Raw genomic sequence first — 23,744 nt, forward strand, 5'->3', positions numbered from 1 at the left:
CCGACGAGCTAACAAGTAACACGGAATAGTTCCGCCTGCGTTGATATAGTTATAAATTGCTCATAACTCCATCAATCCATCTATTTTCAACTATAATAATTTATTATTAGAACGACTGTAGGGATTATTAATTGAGAATTAAATTATTTAATTTGACGTTCAAAATTGACCCATCACTAATTAGAAATAACCCGACTATCGACCGTCCATGAAAACTGTTTTTCAAAATAAAACTGTCATTTTTATTATTATTTTGTTGTCTTTTTTAAACAGCACCGACATTATTAAATGTATTAAAAATTAACTTTTAAATGAAAATAATTTACTTATATAAACGTGAGCCAATAACTGATAAATAATCGTGTGATCAACATAGTCTATAATGTAAGACACAAGAGATAAAGAGCACCGTGTGATGATTATAAGTTCACCTTTTAAACTTAAAAAAATAATGATTTAAAACGGTTGTGCAGTGTCACCTCCTATGCGTGCGATGGCAGTAACAAAAAATCAGGTCAGACCGGACATGTGCTCCAGGCAAAAAATGTTCTACATCAGGGGTGTCAAACTCTGGCCCGCGGGCCAAGTTTGGCCCGCCGTGTAATGTCACTTGGCCCTTGAGGCGATATCAAATTAACACTAAAGCTGGCCCGCCGATTATATATTGCGGCGGTGACGCGGTAACACCGCATTCACCGCCAAATCTAATACTTGCCAACCCTCCCGGGAGTCTTCCAAACTTCAGCGCCCCTCCCAAAAATCATCACGTCTGCTTTTCAGCCAGTCCAACGAGTGCTGGTCCAGTCACATAACATGTGCGGCTTCTGCACGCACACATAATTGAATGCAATGCATACTTGATGAACAGCGATACAGGTTACACTGAGGGTAGCCGAATAAAAAACTTTAACACTGTTATAAATATACGTCACACTGTGAACCCACACCAAACAAGAATGACAAACACATTTCGGGAGAACATCCGCACCGTAACACAACATAAACACAACAGAACAAATACCCACAACCCTTTGCAGCACTAACTCTTCCGGGACGCTACAAGGTGTGTGTGTGGGTGGTGGGGGTGGGGGTGGGGGGGTTATTTTGTAGCGTCCCGGAATAGTTAGTGCTGCAAAGGATTCTGGGTATTTGTTCTGTTGTGTTTATGTTGTGTTACGGTGTGGATGTTCTCCCGAAATGTGTTTGTCATTCTTGTTTGGTGTGGGTTCACAGTGTGGCGTATATTTCTAACAGTATTAAAGTTTTTTATACTGGCACCCTCAGTGTAACCTGTATCGCTGTTGATGAAGTATGCGTTGCATTCACTCGTGTGTGCGTACAGAAGCCGCACATATCTTGTGACTGTGTCTGATAAAAAGCGGACGTGACGATAGCTCGTAGAGTACGTTAAAGGCTGTGGTCCGGGTGGAAGAGATATAATGACTGATGAACTAATGACTAATGAAGGTTGCCTCAGCTCAAAGCCTGAGCCCCGACATTAATGAACTAGCATCCAAGAAAAGATGGCAGGTATCTGGCTTGGGCAGATTATATCAGTGTGTTGCAAACTGAGCAGTTTAAAGTCCTGAATGTTTTTTTTATTCATTGTTATTTTATTTTAAAATTTATTAGCCTGTGGAAAAAGTTAATGTTGATATTTACCTCAGAAGGCTGCAAATAGAAAAGAGGCATTCAATTTTTATTTAAATTGTATATGAGCAAATTGATATTTTTTGATTATTATTATTTGAAACTCGATTTTGCATGTCACTATAAAGTTATATAAGCCTTTCTTGTTCAATATTCAATGCAAAACTTGTTTGGGTCCCTATCAAAAGGTTCATTTGGCCCGCGGCTTTGTTCAGTTTTAAATTTTGGCCCACTCTGTATTTGAGTTTGACACATACTTGCCAACCCTCCCGAATTTTCCGGGAGACTCCCGAAATTCAGCGCCTCTCCCGAAAACCTCCCGGGACAAATATTCTCCCGAAAATCTCCCGATTTTCAGCCGGAGCTGGAGGCCACGCCCCCTCCAGCTCCATGCGGACCTGAGTGAGGACAACCTTTTTTACGTCCGCTTTCCCACAATATAAACAGCTGCCCAATCACGTTATTCCATACGGGGCGTCTGGCATACCGCCGATGAGCATGGTGCAGATGGAGAAGATGTTCTCGCCGTCCGTGTTGGCGCACACGTTGCCAAAGCCAACCCTGGTCAGGCTGCTGAGGGTGAAGTGGAGGGCGGCCATGTACGAGCTGCGCACCGATGGGCCTCCGACCGCGTTGTTGACGTAGGGCATCTCCAGGCGTTTGCCCAGCTCATGGAGCCATCCTTGGGGAAGAGACGGGAGGACAACAGGGTGACAAGAACTAAATCATCCAGACTAGAGATAAATTGTATTATTATATTTATCTTACCTAAAAATAAATATATATAAGGGGCTTCACGGTGGAAGAGGGGTTAGTGCATCTGCCTCACAATACGAAGGTCCTGCAGTCTTGGGTTCAATCCCGGACTCGGGATCTTTCTGTGTGGAGTTTGCATGTCCTCCCCGTGACTGCGTGGGTTCCCTCCGGGTACTCCGGCTTCCTCCCACTTCCAAAGACATGCACCTGGGGATAAGTTGATTGGCAACACTAAATTGGCCCTAGTGTGTGGATGTGAGTATGAATGTTGTCTGTCTATCTGTGTTGGCCCTGCGATGAGGTGGCGACTTGTCCAGGGTGTACACCGCCTTCCGCCCGATTGTAGCTGAGATAGGCTCCAGCGCCCCCCGCGACCCCAAAGGGAATAAGCGGTAGAAAATGGATGGATGGATGAACCCTAAAGAGTATCTTATTCACCATTTGATTGGCAGCAGTTAACGGGTTATGTTTAAAAGCTCATACCAGCATTCTTCCCTGCTTGGCACTCAGCATCAAGGCTTGGAATTGGGTGTTAAATCACCAAAAACTACTCCCGGGCGCGGCGCCGCTGCTGCCCACTGCTCCCCTCACCTCCCAGGGGGTGATCAAGGGATGGGTCAAATGCAGAGGACAAATTTCACCACAACTAGTGTGTGTGTGACAATCATTGGTACTTTAACTAAACTTTAACTTTACACATACAAACTGTAGCACACAAAAAAGCACATTTAATTAAAAAAAACTTTATTATGGTCTTACCTTTACTTATAAGTGCGGGAACAGTGGTGTTCAGTGTTGGAGGAGTTGTGAATGAATGAAATATGTAATCCGTGCTGTAGTCTGCAGGTGTACCTAATGTTGTGTCCCTGCAGTCGTTCACGGCTCCTGCGGCGCGAGCATTGTTGTTTTTGCACTTTTTGGCTTCTTGTTAAGTGACTTTTTTTGGGTGGATTCGGTCTTGCACGTGGAGGATTTGGGTGTGGGCTTTGGTTGGTGTGGCGCTTCCGTCCGGGGGTGCATTCTGCGGCGGGGGTGCATTAACCGGCACCAGGAGGCAGGATTACTGCGAGCCTCACACAGTGCGTCTTCGCAGCAGTTTTATGATTGCTCAGCACAAGAAATACTTTACACACATACAGTTGTTGACAAAATACACTGTACATTATATACCTCAGCTAACTAAACTATGGAAATGTATGATATAATTCATATAGCAATACGGTCTCACTGCACAGCAGGCCAGCAGTTAGCCGAGTCCGCAATCCATGTTGAGGCTCAACTTAGTGACGTGCCTCAACTGGCTGCTGATCACTGCACCGTCCCTTCTCAGTATTTGAACGGCAAATGTGAAAATTCAGCGATTTTGAATAAAAAATTATCTAAAACTGGTGAAGTTAAATGGAAAATAACTTTATAGTATAATCACTGAATACATATAACAATTTAATACATTTTTTTTCTTTTTACATTTTTTTCTTTCCATGACCGCACGTCACTGATATATATATATATATATATATATATATATATATATATATATATATGAAATACTTGACTTGGTGAATTCTAGCTGTAAATATACTCCTCCCCTCTTAACCACGCCCCCCGCCCCCAACCACGCCCCCGCCCCCCACCTCCCGAAATCGGAGGTCTCAAGGTTGGCAAGTAGGGTTTGACACATCTGTTCTACATAAATGTCGATTTATGAAAGTAAGGCCTACATTTTCTAATTGGCTTAATGGGTTACAATCATCAATCAAATCTTGGAGAATGATTACGAGTACAAAAACCCTTAAAGTGATATCCTTGTTAAAACATTTAAAGTGATTTAGGTCGCCCTTTTTTTCGTCTTTTTTTTTTCTTCCATATTTTTTAGTATTATCACTCTATCTGTATTTGCTTTTGTTTTCTTTCCTTGATGTTGAAAGCGGCTTGATTTTTGTGTGAATTATAAGGGCATGTTTGTGGTTCAATAAAAAAAAAAAAAAAACATTAAAAAAAAAAATAGGTCAGACCGGACATGAGACCGGATGTTTGCAAAAAGTTGTACATCGGGTAGTCGAACTCGCAGCGTCTCCAAATGGCGTCAAGTAGTCAATTCCAATTAATTCCTCTGTCTGAATCACAGCTGGACTTTCCTGGTTGTCCGTACTCCGTGTCTGTCCTTAAAGTAGGCTATTATCAGCCCCAGCAGGACGGGACATTTAAGGCAGACGGAAGCATCACGTTAATAACGGGACACAACAATAACAATATCCTGGTGGACACCGGGGGGCCATGGGACAGAGACTTCCTCCTCAAGGCGCTCAAAGACCGGGGTTTGGAGCCCGGGGACATCCACCTAGTTGTGGGGACTCACGGACATTCCGACCATGTTGGTAACCTCAGTCTTTTCCACTCGTCAGTTATGATAGTAGGACATGACATAAGTCATGGGGACATTTATACACCCAGCACGTTGGCACAGGGGTGCCCACACATCGTGGACGAGCACGTAAGTGTTAAATTATGTTCCTTTTCCACACACGGACTACAGAATTGATTATTTAGACCAAACTGGGCCGTCATTTATTGTTCAACTTCGGCAGACACGTTCACAACAGTACAATACGAGCCATTTTCCTTCTCCGGTGCATCACTCAATAAAGTCCCTATTGCAACACAAACAATAGTTCCTAGGGAACATATAACGTTCATGTTTTTAAAAGCAGGCTTAAGACCCACCTTTTTGATTTGGCTTTTACCTGATATTAATTATTTTATTGAAGTCATTTGTATTTAACTTTTTATCCTATTAGTTATGCAAGATTTTATTTAGTTATATTTAGGGATGTCCGATAATGACTTTTTTTGCCGATATTCTGATATTGTCCAACTCTTAATTACCGATACCGATATATACAGTCGTGGAATTAAACACATTAGTATGCCTAACTTGGACACCCAGGTATGGTGAAGATAAGGTCCTTTAAATAAAAAATAAAAAAAGATTGTTAAGGTGTTTGAGCTTCGTGGTTTCTTTTCTGCGTGCACATAAACGACACTTTCATCGAGTCTGTTCAACGTCCTCAGGCACGAGGAGACTTTTATTTCTGCTTCGCTTGAACATACAACTGCTGCGGTCCTAACCAGCACACAGCACCAGAGCGCCCCAAGAGGGGAACATGCGCTATAACATCCAACCTTTGAACAAAGATACACAGTACTACACAGAGCAAGAGCGCAGATCAATCTTAACAAAGATAAATAAATTAAAAACATTTTCTTGAATAAAACAGACAGTAAAACAATATAAAAGCAGTGACATAGAAACCAGTAATTAATAAAAATGAGTAAAATTAACTGTTAAAGGTTAGTACTATTAGTGGACCAGCAGCACACACAATCATGTGTGCTTATGTAATAGTGTGATGTTGTTGCGCTATATTATGAACTAGACAGGGTGTTATATTTCATTTTGAAGTATCACTTTTATTTTGAAGAACCGGCTGTCCGGTGCGGGAAGTGTCTTTGCTGTTTTTTCGATTACTTCCTCTTCCTTCGGACTTTTGAATGAGAAGGTAATAGTTCTTCACTGCTCCGTGTTTCTTCATATTGTAAATATTATTCCTATACGTTTCTAGATACTTTAAAAGTTAACCCAATAATGTTGTGGGTACGCTGCTGGGCCACAACATTAGGTACAGACTGCAGCACGGATTTCATATTTCATTCACTCACAACTCCTCCAACACGAACATTATTGTTTTTGCACTTTTGGCTTCTTATTAAATCACTTTTTCAAATACATTCAATCTTGCACGTGGAAACTTTAAGTGTGGGCTTTAGTTGATATAACACTCCCGTCAGGGGGTGCATTCTACGCCGGGGGTGCATTATCCGGCACAACACCTGGAACCTGACGCTACAAGGTGTGTGTATGTATGTGTGTGTGTGTGTGTGTGGGGGGCGGGGGGGTTTGGAGGTAGCGGGAGTGTATATTGTAGCGTCCCGGAAGAGTTAGTGCTGCAAAGGGTTCTGGGTATTTGTTCTGTTGTGTTTATGTTGTGTTACTGTGCGGATGTTCTTCCGAAATGTGTTTGTCATTCTTGTTTGGTGTGGATTCACAGTGTGGCGTATATTTCTAACAATGTTAAAGGTTTTTATACTGGCACTCTCAGTGTAACCTGTATCGCTGAAGATCAAGTATGCGTTGCATTCACTTCAGCGTGCGTGCCAAAGCCGCACATATTATGTAACTGAGCCAGCACTCGTTGGACTGGACGTGGTTGGGGGCGTGGCTAAAATGGGAGGAGTATATTTACAGCTAGAATTCACCAAGTCAAGTATTTCATATATATATATATATATATATATATATATATATATATATATATAAAGAAATACTTGACGTTCAATGAATTCTAGCTATATATATATATATTTTTTTATTTTTATTTTTTAATTATATATATATATATATATATATATAAAATAAATACTTGAATTTCAGTGTTCATTTATTTACACATATACACACACATAACACTCATCTACTCATTGTTGAGTTAAGGGTTGAATTGTCCATCCTTGTTCTATTCTCTGTCACTATTTTTCGAACCATGCTGAACACCCTCTCTGATATGCATTGCTGTGTGGCACGCACAAAAGTGCTTTCATCAAATGCACTAGATGGCAGTATTGTCCTGTTTAAGAGTGTCACAACATTGCTGTTTACGGCAGACGAACTGCTTTACGGTATACAAAAAAGTGACTGCTGTTGTTATGTGTTGTTGCCACGCTGGGAGGATGTTAATGAAACTGCCTAACAATAAACCCACATAAGAAACCAAGAACTCGCCCTCCATCATTCTATAGTTATAACGTGATTGGGCAGGTACGCTTTTTTATATTGTGGAGGACCTGAGTCCGCCTGAATTTCGGGAGATTTTTGGGAGAGGCGCTGAATTTCGGGAGTCTCCCGGAAAATCCGGGAGGGTTGGCAAGTATGAGCTAGCCACTAACATTTTTTAACAAATCATGAATTACTTTGCATCATGTTTGTACAAATAATAACTCATGTAAAATACAAAAGTCAACTCTCAAATTTTTAAATAAATCTTGTCACACTTTGAACTGGACACCAAATCTTTTATCTGTTTCTTTGTCAGTTAGTGAAGACCAAGTCTTTAAAATATTTTCTTGGATTTTCAAATTCTATTTGAGTTTTGTCTCTCTTAGAATTAAAAATGTCGAGCAAAGCGAGACCAGCTTACTAGTAAATAAATACAATTTAAAAAATAGAGGCAGCTCACTGGTAAGTGCTGCTATTTGAGCTATTTTTAGAACAGGCCAGCGGGCTACTCATCTGGTCCTTACGGGCGACCTGGTGCCCGCGGGCACCGCGTTGGTGACCCCTGCTCTAAGGCCTTTTTGTTGTGGCACCTATGGTTGGTTGGTATAAACTATCAACCTGCCATCTCATCGCAAAGAAACAAGTCCAAAACACCCACTAATTCAGCATTATGGAGACTTGCATTTTTCATTCGCTTATTTTTGTCGTATTTGTCTGCAACACATGGATACATTGATTGAAGGCCGGTCCGTAATGATAATGCCTACATTAAAACGATCCCTGGTGCAAAAAAGGTTGGGGACCCCTGATATAGAGGATCTTCAATTGGCGTTTTTGCAGGGGGAAAACAGCTGAGCGCTCTTGTCATATACAGTAGAGCAGTGGTCTTCAACAGTATGTCCAGGACCCCCAAGGGATCCGTAGAGGTACTGCAGGGGGGTCGTAAAATGGTCGTTGATTTGACTTTAAAAAATATATATATTTAATGTATAATTGTATATATATTTTATATTTAAATGTCTTAATGCAAATTAACATTGATCAAACACAAAAAAAAGATACATGAGCTAACCAGAGGAAAGGAAGAGGCTTAATGAAATGTTCAGTTGGAGCTCCACACGTCTGCTCGCTACATAGTCAGACGGGAAGGATTTTGAATTTTTGCCTACTCGATAAGGAAATGTCCAGAAAAGGTTAGTGATATCGGAATGGCTTGATCAAACCTTGGGAAAGCAGCAATACAGCATCAGTCACAAAATAAACCCATTTGAAGAGTAATCTTTTACCAAAAGACAAATACAATATAAATGAGTAATATTTGCCATTAGAACAGTCCTTGTCTTATGTTCTTGGAACATGTGGGAGGTATGTGAGAAGAACCAAGCAGAGAGATCTCTGCAGGGCACGAGAAATGCATCAGCGGGATATAAAAGTGTCTTATCTTTTAGACATAAAACAGGACCAGGCAGTTAAGGTGAGTCAATACAAATACATACTTAAGGCATATAAAGACTGTTAATTGTTGCTAGACAAGAGATTACTCAAAATAGGGCTTGGCGATATATTGATATACTCGATATATCGCGGGTTTGTCTCTGTGCGATATAGAAAATTACTATATCGTGATATTCGAGTAAACGTTCTCACACAGTTGCTTTTAGCTGCGGGCATTACACTACAGGCGTTTCTCCCTCTTTCTTGTCTCTCCTTCTCACAGAGACTTAAACAAGCGCACCTTTCTTACATACGTCACGTGTGTAACGTCACACGCCCTCCCCGAGCAGAGAGGTAGCTACATGGGTAACATTAGCTGTGATGCTAACGGTGCGTTGCGAGTGGTAATACGAGAGAAAGAAGGTGCGAATCTGGTAACAAATGGAGGAAGAATTAATTCCCAAGAAAAACAGCACGGGGTGCATCGTCTGGCGGTGGTTTGGCTTCAAGCGGGAATATGTCAAACAATTATGTGGCAAAAGCGTTGCTACAAAAAGTAGCAGTACTGCTAATTTGTAGCATCATTTGAAAAGTCGCCCGCTAGAGAATGAAGAGTGCTTGAAACTGCATGTCAACATCTCCGGCCGGGGCCACACCCACAAAATGCCCAACCAAAAATATCGAGATATTAATAAAAGGCCATATCGCCCAGCCCTAACTCAAATATTAATAATGTACACAGGGTGGACCAAAGCGGTAGTGTTTTGCCAGAAGACCACATGTCCCATGAGGACTAGCGCATATAACATCACACTGACATGATGTCCGCTGTAATATTGTCACAAATATTAGTCTTTAATGGCTATGCTGATGTTAAATAGCAGACACTATCAAGAAATGATCTTGGATTGTGCTACAAACATGACGCTACTAACAAGAATACATCGGGGCGAATGCAGGTCCGAAGCAAAGAGTTTTTTTGAAAGAAGTAGTGTGGAACTATTATACTGGTGGCTATTTATTGCTACCCAGCAAGTTTACAATAGCTAACATTAGCATTATCATTTTGATTTGAGCATCGAAAGTCACTTAGTAGTTTTAGCAGGAACAGAGCCAAGGCAGCATCGCTCTGAAAGCCAGGGCAATGTTGATCCTGACTTTATAAGCTCCGTTTTTCTTTTTTTGTCTCCTCTGACAAAACTTTTCGTTTCTTTGTTTGTTTCGGAGCTTCGGCCATGATAGCAGTAATTGGACGTCGGCGTTATTCTTCTTCTTCTTTCAGTTTTCTAGCGGCACGCAGGCTTTGGCAGCAACTTCTGTCTTTTTAACGACTGGGGAAAGGGGAAGGGACTTATGCCGTAAAGCAAAGTCAGCACATTTGTAGTTTTGTGTGTGGCAGGGTTCCTGCCCCCCTCCTCAAAGTTGCTAAGTGCCAGTAAAAGGGATACAGACCCCCTCAGGCCAGACAGAGGTGTCGTTCGACTACAAACCCCGTTTCCATATGAGTTGGGAAATTGTGTTAGATGTAAATATAAACGGAATACAATGATTTGCGAATCATTTTCAACCCATATTCAGTTGAATATGCTACAAAGACAACATATTTGATGTTCAAACTCATAAACATTTTTTTGTTGTTGCAAATAATCATTAACTTTAGAATTTGATGCCAACAACATGTGACAAAGAAGTTGGGAAAGGTGGCAATAAATACTGATAAAGTTGAGGAACGCTCATCAAACACTTATTTGGAACATCCCGCAGGTGAACAGGCAAATTGGGAACAGGTGGGTGCGATGATGGGTATAAAAGTAGATTCCATGAAATGCTCAGTCATTCACAAACAAGGATGGGGCAAGGGTCACCACTTTATCAACTAATGCGTGAGCAAATTGTTGAACAGTTTAAGAAAAACCTTTCTCAACCAGCTATTGCAAGGAATTTAGGGATTTCACCATCTACGGTCCGTAATATCATCAAAGGGTTCAGAGAATCTGGAGAAATCACTGCACGTAAGCAGCTAAGCCCATGACTTTCGATCTCTCAGGCTGTACTGCATCAACAAGCGACATCAGTGTGTAAAGGATATCACCACATGGGCTCAGGAACACTTCAGAAACCCACTGTCAGTAACTACAGTTGGTTGCTACATCTGTAAGTGCAAGTTAAAACTCTCCTATGCAAGGTGAAAACCGTTTATCAACAACACCCAGAAACGCCGTCGGCTTCGCTGGGCCTGAGCTCATCTAAGATGGACTGATACAAAGTGGAAAAGTGTTTTGTGGTCTGACGAGTCCACATTTCAAATTGTTTTTGGAAACTGTGGACGTCGTGTCCTCCGGACCAAAGAGGAAAAGAACCATCCGGATTGTTATAGGCGCAAAGTTGAAAAGCCAGCATCTGTGATGGTATGGGGGTGTATTAGTACCCAAGACATGGGTAACTTACACATCTGTGAAGGCGCCATTAACGATGAAAGGTACATACAGGTTTTGGAGCAACATATGTTGCCATCCAAGCAACGTTACCATGGACGCCCCTGCTTATTTCAGCAAGACAATGCCAAGCCACGTGTTACATCAACGTGGCTTCATAGTAAAAGAGTGCGGGTACTAGACTGGCCTGCCTGTAGTCCAGACCTGTCTCCCATTGAAAATGTGTGGCGCATTATGAAGCCTAAAATACCACAACGGAGATCCCCGGACTGTTGAACAACTTAAGCTGTACATCAAGCAAGAATGGGAAAGAATTCCACCTGAGAAGCTTAAAAAATGTGTCTCCTCAGTTCCCAAACGTTTACTGAGTGTTGTTAAAGGCCATGTAACAAAGTGGTGAACATGCCCTTTCCCAACTACTTTGGCACGTGTTGCAGCCATGAAATTCTAAGTTAATTATTATTTGCAAAAAAAAAAAAAAGTTTATGAGTTTGAACATCAAATATCTTGTCTTTGTAGTGCATTCAATTGAATATGGGTTGAAAAGGATTTGCAAATCATTGTATTCCGTTTATATTTACATCTAACACAATTTCCCAACTCATATGGAAACGGGGTTTGTAGTTGGAAGTTCATGTATCATCCCAAAAGTTATGGAAATATGTTACAAAGGTTGAAAAGTTACTTATTTTGGAACTTTGCCTATCATTTGCAATCCTTATGTAAGAGAAGAACACATATGTTTTTCCTTTTTAATGCATTCTAAATATTAATTAAATGCGATCAAAAACCTGTTTACAATGGAGCCTATGGGCGTCGTTCTATTCTGCTTATAAAGCCCACTAAATAACCATCCATTAAGGTTGTATATACACACTGTAAGTATATATGTCATGTAGTAACAGACACATTCATAATAACATGTAATATTTATGTATTTTGATCATTTTAAGCATTTGAAGGCGCAATATTTTACCATTGGCCAGTGGAGAACTGGGACAACAGAGACTCTTACCAGGAGGACTTTGAGTTGGATGCGCAGACGCGGTACCGTGAGTACGCATGCAGCTGCGGCTTCCAAACATTTGATCGCTTGCCCGTACGTGCGTGCCGCTATGTGCATGATTTAAACATCATCACTGATTATTACTCACTGCAGACTTTATAAGAGCCAACAAACCTAAGAAAACATCACTTACTGTACAGGGTCTGCTGTCATTAGATTGCCGACTGTTAAAGGGGAACATTATCACAATTTCAGAAGGGTTAAAACCATTAAAAATCAGTTCCCAGTGGCTTATTTTATTTTTCGAAGTTTTTTTCAAAATTTTACTCATCACGCAATATCCCTAAAAAAAGCTTCAAAGTGCCTGATTTTAACCATCGTTATATACACCCGTCCATTTTCCTGTGACGTCTCACAGTGATGCCAATACAAACAAACATGGCGGTTAGAACAGCAAGGTATAGCGACATTAGCTCGGATTCAGACTCGGATTTCAGTGGCTTAAGCGATTCAACAGATTACGCATGTATTGAAACGGATGGTTTTAGTGTGTAGGCAGCAGAGGTGTGGACTCGAGTCACATGACTTGGACTCGAGTCAGACTCGAGTCATGAATTTGATGACTTTAGACTCGACTTGACAAAATGTAAAAAGACTTGCAACTCGACTTAGACTTTAACATCAATGACTTGTGACTTCACTTGGACTTGAGCCTTTTGAATTGACATGACTTGACATGACTTGCTACTTTCCCCAAAACCCAAAGATGAAAAAGTTATTCGGGAGCGCTCTGTATTTTTCATTGTGTACTTGTCTATCAGCGTTGCGTGTGTCAGCTGGTGTGGTCTCAGTACAACAGCCAATCAAATTAGATCTACTTTGTTTTCATCACACAGCATTCATCCAATCAAATTGCAGGACAACCAACGAAGAAGACATGTCCAAACCACACACCAGTGAACAAAAAATGATACCTAAAATAATTTTGTTTGGGTATAAAAATTACGAGGTGGTCAACACAAAACGGTTTGCAGTATGCAACACATGCGGTTCGAAAATTACTGATGGAGAGGCAACAACTTCCAACTTCGTCCGGCATTTGAAGTTGCACAAAGAACGGTAAGTTTTGAATGTAAGATAACGTTTATTGGCTAAGTAACGTGACTTTTATTTGCTGTGTAGTTAAATCAGCGAGGCTGTAAACTCACTGCTAACGTTATAACGTTATTGCAAACACGGGAATCTGTTGCAGTTCACTACCTTATTCATACTTTTTGTTCTGTTCAGTGATTTTTTTTTAAGCAGGGTTACGTTAGTCAATATATCACACGTAACGTTAGACGGCGGTCAGCAGCACCGCGTATTTTAGCCACCTAAAAAAAGACAAAAATAGTAAAATAAAGGTCAGTTAAAATGTATACTATATTATGAATATGTGTACCGTTTTAGCTAGCTTTCTGACATACTGTTGGTTGTTTACCTCAGCGGTCCCCAACCACCGGGCCACGGCCCGGTACTGGTCCGTGGATCGATTGGTATCGGGCCGCACAAGAAATAATTTTTTTTTTTTTCTTTTTTTAATTAAATCAACATAAAAAACACAAGATACACTTACAAGTAGTGCACCAACCCAAAACAACTCTCTCCCCCTTTTGTTCTGGGCATTGAACATGAAGACTCTTCCTTCACTGTTCCGAGTGGCCATGAGAGTCTTGGCAGTGCCTGCCTCCAGTGCTCCAGTGGAGCGAGTTTTCAGCCATGGTGGCATCATACTACGCCCCCATCGTGCACAAATGACTGACAGACTCTTGGCTAATTTGGTCTTTTGCAAATGCAATGCAGCATAGGGCCCTGACATATAAAAAGTACAACTTTTTTGTTATGTTCACGTATATGTCATGTTTTTTCAATGTTAACACTTTTGTACAAATAAGTACATTTGCACTTTATTTTTCAATGTGTTTGTTCTGTAAAGGAATGAGTTAATGTTTAAAATGACTGGTTAATAGTGCTATTATAAAGTGCAATGTCAGCACAATTTTCTTTCCTGCAATTTAAAATGCACTTGTTTTAATAAATAAATACAGCGTTTGAAAAGCATACACAATCTGTGTTAATATATTAGTCTGTGGTTAAAAGGACTTGAAAGGACTCAAAACTCAAAATGCAGGACTTAGGACTTGACTTGAGACTTTCCAGTCTTGACTTTGGACTTGACTCGGGGCTTGCCTGTCTTGACTCGGGACTTGACTCGGACTTGAGGGCAAAGACTTGAGACTTACTTGTGACTTGCAAAACAATGACTTGGTCCCACCTCTGGTAGGCAGGTAGCGAAAACGAAATTGAAGAAGAAACTGAAGCTATTGAGCCATATCGGTTTGAACCGTATGCAAGCGAAACCGACGAAAACGACACGACAGCCAGCGACATGGGAGAAAGCGAGGACGAATTCGGCGATCGCCTTCTAACCAACGATTGGTATGTGTTTGTTTGGCATTAAAGGAAACTAACAACTATGAACTAGGTTTACAGCATATGAAATACATTTGGCAACAACATGCACTTTGAGAGTGCAGACAGCCCAGTTTTCATCAATTAATATATTCTGTAGACATACCCTCATCCGCTCTCTTTTCCTGAAAGCTGATCTGTCCAGTCCAGTTGGAAATGCATCTGCTTTGAGTGTCGCAGGATATCCACACATTCTTGCCATCTCTGTCGTAGCATAGCTTTCGTCGGTAAAGTGTGCGGAACAAACGTCCAATTTCTTGCCACTTTCGCATCTTTGGGCCACTGGTGCAACTTGAATCCGTCCCTGTTCGTGTTGTTACACCCTCCGACAACACACCGACGAGGCATGATGTCTCCAAGGTACGGAAAACAGTCGAAAAAACGGAAAATAACAGAGCTGATTTGACTCGGTGTTTGAGAAAATGGCGGATTGCTTCCCGATCAAGCTCCGAGAGCGAATAATAGAAAGGCGTTTAATTCGCCAAAATTCACCCATTTAGAGTTCGAAAATCGGTTAAAAAAATATATGGTCTTTTTTCTGCAACATCAAGGTATATATTGACGCTTACATAGGTCTGGTGATAATGTTCCCCTTTAAGATGTTCAAATATTTCCGTTTAGATGAAGAATGACTCATAATTCTCGGGAAGAAAAAAGGTAAAACCAAGCGTCTTTTCGTGTCTTTCTCACCATTTCTGGGTCTAAATTGGCTGCTTAATTTGACCAACTCGTCAGATTATGTGGTCATCCTTCTATCCAGGTGGGAGGCCTGATTTATGATCTAGAATAAACTCCGAGGCGTGAAAACAGCCCTCGAGCCGCTGATGTCAACACAGCAGCACAAGCTGTTAGCTCCCTCTGATCACAAAAATTGGGATGGATGTCACAATCACCCCATTTTTCTTCCCCTGCCAAACACAGTGTATCTCTAGCACCGCCTATTGACCAAACAAAGTAATACAAGTGTAACTTATACATAAAAAAACATAATACAAACAAAAAAATATGTTATTTTTTTCCAGTATTATGACTTTCATCTCGTAGTTTTGATCTCCTATTATTACGAATTCCTACGTGTAAATTCTGCATTATATTATGTCATTTTACAACTTTTTTACGTCATTCATTAATGTCGCTTGTGTTGTCTTCAGGTGTGTGTACTACCCACTCCTGGCCACACGGGGCAGGACGTGAGCGTGCAGGTGAGAGGCACGTCAGCTGGCACGCTGCTGGTCGCTGGAGACCTATTTGACAGCTGCTGTGATGAGGACACCTGGCGCCACCTGAGTGCCAACACTGCGGTACAGGAAGTGAGTCGCCAGAAGGCGTTGCAGACAGCCGATGTCATCGTACCAGGACATGGCGTTCCTTTTCGGGTCCTCAGGAATTCGTTTTTGTAACAAATAATTGATGATGGTACACCCGGCGAACATTCTCTTCCAAGTATTAAATTTACAGGTGCCCTTTGTGTCACACAGTGGCTTAGTTCATTTATTTAGGTGGACAACACTCTCCTGTTCGTTTGAAAAGATTGAGCTCCAGAAGGAGAGTCCTTCAATTGCAAGTTCAGCAGCGACAGAATCAAACAATCCGAGTGATACATGCACACTCCAGGTATAGACACCTCAGATTACGAGTTGTGTAGAAATTAAGTGCCTCCATAATTTTTTACTTTTACTCCTTGCAAGTATGGTCGACCAGATAGCTTGAAAAGTGATCCTGAATACCGTATTTTTCGGGCTATAAAGCACACTTAAAATCCTTTTAACTTCCTCAAAACTCGACAGTGCGCCTTATAACTCGGTGAGCCTAATGTACGGAATAATTCTGGTTGTGCTTACCGACCTCGAAGCAATTTTATTTGGTACATGGTGAAATTATAAGTGTGACCAGTAGATGGCAGTCACACATAAGAGATATATGTAAGTCTGCAATATGACGCCAGTAAACAACACCATAACTTTAAATGTTAAGTTATATATTATTTAAATGTTAAAAGAAAAGAAGATTACACACTGCACTCAAAAATCTGTCAAAATGTTTTAGTATGACTTTGAAGCCGCACTGCATGATGGTTTGTCGGCCCATTACGGCTACCGTAGTCAGAGATACAAGTATTACTATGGTGTGTGTATAAGGACAGCAAAATGGCACCCATTAGCAGACATATTAACTGGTGTTTTGTTTCGCAATATTATGCAAAAGCAACTTTTTTAAATTTGTAGTACCTGCTGACGTGTATTTGAGATCTGCAAAAGTCCTGAAAATTTACGCACGTCCGCTACTGTAGTCCGTGCCAATGCCGTAGTCGATAAGCTTCTTCTTTTTCTCTATCTTCTTGTTATGGGACATTCACCCTCTGCTGTTGCCATTTGTAATATAAAGTAGTGTAAAGTTCTAACTTGTATCTCGCTATGGAAACACTAAAAACTACCGGTGTGGGTTTTTATAATTCACCCACGGAACTTTAGTTATTAGAGAGTTCCTGTCGGACGTTTTTTCACGGGATACATTTCTAGCGTTGTTGTTGCACTAGTGAGCCACGGATGAGGAGATGCTGCTCCGTTATTGATTGAAGTAAAGTCTGAATGTCATTAAAACAGTTAGCTACATTTTTTGGCACCCCCGTTCTTGCACGCTACAACGAAGATGACGGAGGTGAGCCACGTAAATAAGACTTCCCACAAAACGGCGCAACCTGATGCGACTGTCAGAAAGCGACTTGAAGATGATCTGTAAAACATAATCTATGCAACATTTTGACCAAAGAACCACCATTACCGTATTTTCCGCACTATAAGGCGCACCTAAAACCCTCCAATTTTCTCAAAAGCTGACAGTGTGCCTTATAATCCGGTGAGCCTTATATATGGACTAATATTGAGCCACAACAAACCTAAACTTCATTTTCATAAAGTTTAGGTCTCGCAACTACGGTAAGCAGCCACCAACTTCATTTTCCCCCGTAAAAGAAGAAGAAGAACTTCTATGGTAAGCAGCCGCCCTCAGAGAAGAAGAAGAAGCGCGCGGTGCATGCTGGGATATATGACGTTTCATTTCCATTTGTGTGTTTATGTAAAGACCCCAAAATGGCGCCTATTAAGAGACACGCTTACGACGCAGAGTTTAAACTCAAGGCGATCAGTCACGCAGTAGAACACGGATGACAGAAGGCGAACACACGTTCACCAAGACAGGGAGACAGTGCCGGACGACATACGCCTGGGCTGATATATCAGTCTCATGTGGTCCGAGCTTTCAGCAAGGCAGGAATTGTCACTGAACTGTTCGACAACAGCAGCGACACTGACTCGATTAATGACGACTTCGACGAGACGGAGCATGTTGGATGCCGTATTCGCCCAACTGTTTAATTCGGTCACTGAAGAAGAAGAATTCAAGCGATTCTTGGATGAGGAATAACTTCATAAAGTGAGCTTTACATGTTTATTTTGTGTGTGGTGTTGTGTGACATTAACGTTTGAGCAACATTGAGTTATTGATATATTGTTATTGCTCTGCACTATTTCGAGTGTTACTATATTGTGATTGCACTAACGTTTGATTTACCGTAACACGAGCAAATCAGCTGTGTATTAATTTGGGAGTGAACAGAGTTGTCAGAACGCTGGTTTGTAATCTATTAATAAAGTTTGACTGTTTTGTTGACATTCCCTTTAGCGCAGCTCCATCTAATGGATGCATAGGTGCGCCTTATAATCCGGTGCGCCTTATATATGAACAAAGTTTTTAAATATGCCATTCATTGAAGGTGCGCCTTACAATCCGGTGCGCCTTATAGTGCGGAAAACACGGTACATGTTATGTAGGCCACAAGGAAGTCTTTTAAAAATTTTGAAAAAAATCATAATTTGACCCCTTTAAAGGCCTACTGAAATGCGATTTTCTTATTTAAACGGGGATAGCAGGTCCATTCTATGTTTCATACTTGATCTTTTTGCGATATTGCCATATTTTTGCTGAAAGGATTTAGTAGAGAACATCGACGATAAAGTTTGCAACTTTTGGTCGCTGATAAAAAAAAGCCTTGCCTGTACCGGAAGTAGCAGACGATATGCGCGTGACGTCACCGGTTGTGGAGCTCCACACATCTGCACATTGTTTACACTCATGGCCACCAGCAGCGAGAGCGATTCGGACCGAGAAAGCGACGATTTCCCCATTAGTTTGAGCGAGGATGAAAGATTTGTGAATGAGGAAAGTAAGAGTGAAGGACTAGAGGGCAGTGTATGGTGTCACATTAGTGCCAAAAATCCAAGCGCATAAAAACTGTTATCGCGCGCTGATTCTCCACTTTGTGCGCGCGCACGACACCCTTTTGCGCGCGTGTGGTGTCTTTTTGCGCGTGCGCGGTGCCTTTCTGCGCGCGAGCCGTCTCGGTCTGTGTGCTCTCTGTGTACTCCTGGCATCTCTCCTCGCGCTGTCATGTTTCTTTTTGGCACTTTGGGGGCGGGTATGCTTAGACGGCCCCTCCTTTCTGATTGGCTCTGAACATTTTTCATATGACCAATAATTCTCCAGTGTAGCAACGTTGTAGCCATCTTACCTCGGACAGCTAGCCTCAATCATTACATTGATGTCAATGATACATGTACTAATTAAATTACCATAACTTGCTCGATTTTCAACCAATTTACAAACGGTTTGCGTTGTTACAAATCTTATTACATGTAGATATGACATAGGATGCTGTACCTGTTGCAATGACCTCTTTCGCTTTAAAAAAAAAAAGACTTAATTGTGCAACATAGTTGTGTAGGGTCAGTGTTAGTCAGTTCTCTGATTATTTTAAACTGTTTCAGAATACATTAAAATGCTATTTTTAACATTTTAAAAACAAAATTCAAAGATTATTTCATTAATTTTATGGCTGAATCAAAATAAATTCCATAAATTAGAAAACAAATGTTCAAGAAGAAGTGAAAATATAAAATAATGTTATAGTTGGATGTTATTGCTGGTGGACCAGTTCTGGCTGAAAGATTATGGTGTTTGTTGTCTTATTATTTATTTGGGTCACATTTTGTATTACCCTGTATTGTGTTTATGTGGTATGAAATAACCTTCATCAGCACGCAACATTTTTTTATCCACTTCTTCCTCCGTAAATCTGGATACATATTGACGATGACCCGCCCTGCTATACTTCTGATTGGCTCTGAGCATTTTTCGCCTGACCAATCAGAAAGAAGGGGCCGTCTAAGCATACCCGCCCCCAAAGTGCCAAAACGAAACATGACAGCGCACAGACCGAGACGGCGCGCGCGCAGAAAGGCACTGTGCGCGCGCAGAAATGCACTGCGTGTGCGCAAAAAGGCACCACGCGCGCGCAAAAGGGGTCGCGCGCACAAAGTGGAGAATCAGCGCGCGATAACAGTTTTTATGCGCTCGGATTTTTGGCACTAATGTGACGCCATAGCAGTGGGAGCGATTCAGATAGGGAAGATGCTGTGAGAGGCGGGTGGGACCTGATATTCAGCTGGGAATGACTAAAACAGTAAATAAACACAAGACATATATATACTCTATTAGCCACAACACAACCAGGCTTATATTTAATATGCCACAAATTAATCCCGCATAACAAACACCTCCGCCCTCCCGTCCATATAACCCGCCAATACAACTCAAACACCTGCACAACACACTCAATCCCACAGTCCAAAGTACCGTTCACCTCCCCAAAGTTCATACAGCACATATATTTCCCCAAAGTCCCCAAAGTTACGTACGTGACATGCACATAGCGGCACACACGTACGGGCAAGCGATCAAATGTTTGGAAGCCGCAGCTGCATGCGTACTCACGGTACCGCGTCTGCATATCCAACTCAAAGTCCTCCTGGTAAGAGCCTCTGTTGTCCCAGTTCTCCACAGGCCAATGGTAAAGCTTGACTGTCATCTTCCGGGAATGTAAACAATAAAACACCGGCTGTGTTTGTGTTGCTGCAGTCGGCCGCAATACACCGCTTCCCACCTACAGCTTTCTTCTTTGCTGTCTCCATTGTTCATTGAACAAATTGCAAAAGATTCACCAACACAGATGTCCAGAATACTGTGGAATTTTGCGATGAAAACAGACGACTTAATAGCTGGCCACCATGCTGTCCCAAAATGTCCTCTACAATCCGTGACGTCACGCGCAGACGTCATCATACCGAGACATTTTCAGCAGGATATTTCGCGCGAAATTTAAAATTGCACTTTAGTAAGCTAACCCGGCCGTATTGGCATGTGTTGCAATGTTAAGATTTCATCATTGATATGTAAACTATCAGACTGCGTGGTCGGTAGTAGTGGGTTTCAGTAGGCCTTTAATGTGCCTTATGATCCGGTGCGCCTTTTGTATGAAAATAGACCTGAATAGACCCGCTCATCGGCAGTGCGCTTTATAATCCTGTGCGCCCTACGGTCAAGAAAATACGGTATTTTAAATTCTGAGAAATGTATTTGTTCTTAAAAGTGTACAGATCCACTCAAATCGCATTTAGCTATTTTTGCATGATATCTGGCTCGGGTATTTCCCCCGAAACCTTTGAATAGGTAAACAAACAGTAGTCATATTGAATATGAACAGCACAAGTAAATGGCCTCTATGGTCATATGGTTGTGATCCAACGAATCGAGTCTTTTGAATGGCTCCTGTGAATGAACAATGAGAATCAATTCGCAGTCGAGATCTGTTTAGGAGCTGTTTTTTATCGGCACGCCGCAGATGCAGTGTCTGCAATTTTTATTCAGTATTTAGTTTTAATTTTATTTATTTTTTTACATTTATACATAATTCCAAATAGTGATGTCACTGTTTCTTTCTGTTATTAATATTCTGGTTCCTACATTATATATCAGGCCTGGGCAACTATTTTGACTTGGGGGGCCAAATCTTTAGAAAAAAATGTGTCTGGAGGCCGGTATATCTGATTTTTAGGAACACTAATACAAAAATACAATAATGTCTGAATGCTAAAAACGTTATGACACACCGCCTTAAAATGAGACACCCAGAATGTGCATGAAAATAAAGAATGTGAGATTTACAATATTAACAAGGAACGATAAAACACTGAATATTGACAACATATGAACGTCATCCCTCTTGACTGACATATTTTACAATCAAGCGAAACGCAACAAAAATGCAACAAAAAATAAACACCTACAATCTGATGTATCTGATACATCACTAAGCTGTAGAACTTTGTTGTAAAAATCTCCTTCCGCGTCTGTCCCTGACACCCGGATTTCAGGCTGGCCGCTCTGGAAACACTCTGTGGAAACACTCCCCACCCACACTGCTTGGTGACTCGTCTGAGCTGCTGTGACTTAGATTACCATAGTAACTATTTAGATTACCATAGTAACTAGTATATCATGCAAAAGCGCAGATTCTAACCATTTAAATACTTTGTATAGTTCAAGACTTACGGTCATTTGAAAACATCACTGCACATCATAATGGCAGCTACAGTTTCCATCTTAAAGATCTAAAATAATTATTTGGTAATGTCCGGCGGGCCAGATCGAAAAGCTTAACGGGCCGCATGTGGCCCCCGGGCCTTAATTTGCCCAGGTCTGATATATATCAATACAGTCTGCAAGGGATACAGTCCGTAAGCACACATGATTGTGCATGCTGCTGGTCCACTAATAGAACTAACCTTTAACAGTTAATTTTACTCATTTTCATTAATTACTAGTTTCTATGTAACTGTTTTTATATTGTTTTACTCTCTTTTTTATTCAAGAAAATGTTTTTAATTTATTTATCTTATTTTATTAATTTTTTTTTAAAAGTACCTTATCTTCACCATACCTGGTTGTCCAAATTAGGCATAATAATGTGTTAATTCCACGACTGCATATATCTGTTGATATCGGTATCGGTAATTAAAGAGTTGGACAATATCGGAATATCGGATATCGGCAATAAGCCATTATCGGACATCCCTAATAATTAGTGGTTTATGGTAAAGATAAGTGATTAAAAAAATCAAGAAAAGTTGAGAATATTACCAAAAATAAAGTAAAATGAAGGAAGTCAAAGGAGCTACTGTGATGTGCTGCCACTCTTTCAGGCGCATTTTATAGAATTGCCGATGCATTTGATGATTTTTTTTTTTTTACATACACTGTTATATTGCAGCTCAGTCACCACAATTTTACTGTAAAATGTACAGTGAATTTTACAAATGGAAAAATTGTGGGTTTTTTACAGTAAAATACTGGCAACTAAGATGAGTTTTTATTTTTATTTTTATTTTTTACCATGAAATCTTTTGTCATTTCTACAGTGTATTTGAATGCTTTGAAATCATAAGTCAAGCAGATATTTAATATTACAATTTATTTTCAAAAAATGTAAGATGGTGTATTTGTTGCAATATTAAGTAATCAGTGACGTGCAGTCAGGGGAGGCAGTTGAGGCGGGGCCTCACGTGCCATCATGGAAAGAAAAAACATGTAAAAAGAAAAAAAAAAAATTTAATTGTTATATGTATCCAGTGATTATACTATAAAGTTATTTTCCATTTAACTTCACCAGTTTTAGATTATTTGTATTCAAAATCGCAGAATTTTCACATTTGCCGTTCAAATACTGAGAAGAGACTTGCGGTGAGTCAGCAGCCAGTTGAGGCACGTCACTCAGTTGAGCCTCACCATGGATTGCGCAATGACTCGGCTAACTGCTGGCCTGCTGTGCAGTGAGACCGTATTGCTATATGAATTATATTATACATTTCCATAGTTTAGTTAGCTGAGGTATATAATGTACAGTGTATTTTGTCAACAACTGTATGTGTGTAACGTATTTCTTGTGCTGAGCAATCATAAAACCGCTGCGAAGACGCACTGTGTGAGGCTCTCAGTAATCCCGCCTCCTGGTGGTAGAGGGCGTTAGTGATCCCAGGGAGCATTTCTGCGACTACGCGGCTGCAGAAGAAGTGACAACAAGCAGCAACAGTTAGCAGCGATCGTTTATTTTTTCCTCTTGCCTGGACTATTATTAACATGGAGGATTACATATCTAAAACAAAACAGTTTTCTAAACTGGACTTTCAATCGAAGCAGGAGGTAATAATTAAAAGATCATCTCCAT

The 23,744-nt window shown here is 40.9% G+C and overlaps 1 protein-coding gene across 2 annotated transcripts in view; it reads left to right on the top strand.

The window, feature by feature from the left end:
- The first annotated feature begins 4,425 nt into the window (after positions 1-4,425).
- Positions 4,426-23,744, top strand: part of mblac1 (metallo-beta-lactamase domain containing 1) — a 53,747-nt gene continuing 34,428 nt past the window's right edge. Inside the window, exons 1-2 of one of the 2 annotated variants that reach the window (XM_061961203.1) lie at positions 4,426-4,900; positions 15,778-15,936. In XM_061961203.1, coding sequence (XP_061817187.1) covers positions 4,487-4,900; positions 15,778-15,936 — 573 coding nt within the window. In that variant the 5' untranslated portion in view covers positions 4,426-4,486. The remainder of the gene's footprint in view (positions 4,901-15,777; positions 15,937-23,744) is intronic. The other variant, XM_061961204.1, reaches the window with a different exon arrangement.

This window comes from Nerophis lumbriciformis, linkage group LG05 (assembly GCF_033978685.3).
Source record: "Nerophis lumbriciformis linkage group LG05, RoL_Nlum_v2.1, whole genome shotgun sequence".
Lineage (NCBI taxonomy): Eukaryota > Metazoa > Chordata > Actinopteri > Syngnathiformes > Syngnathidae > Nerophis > Nerophis lumbriciformis.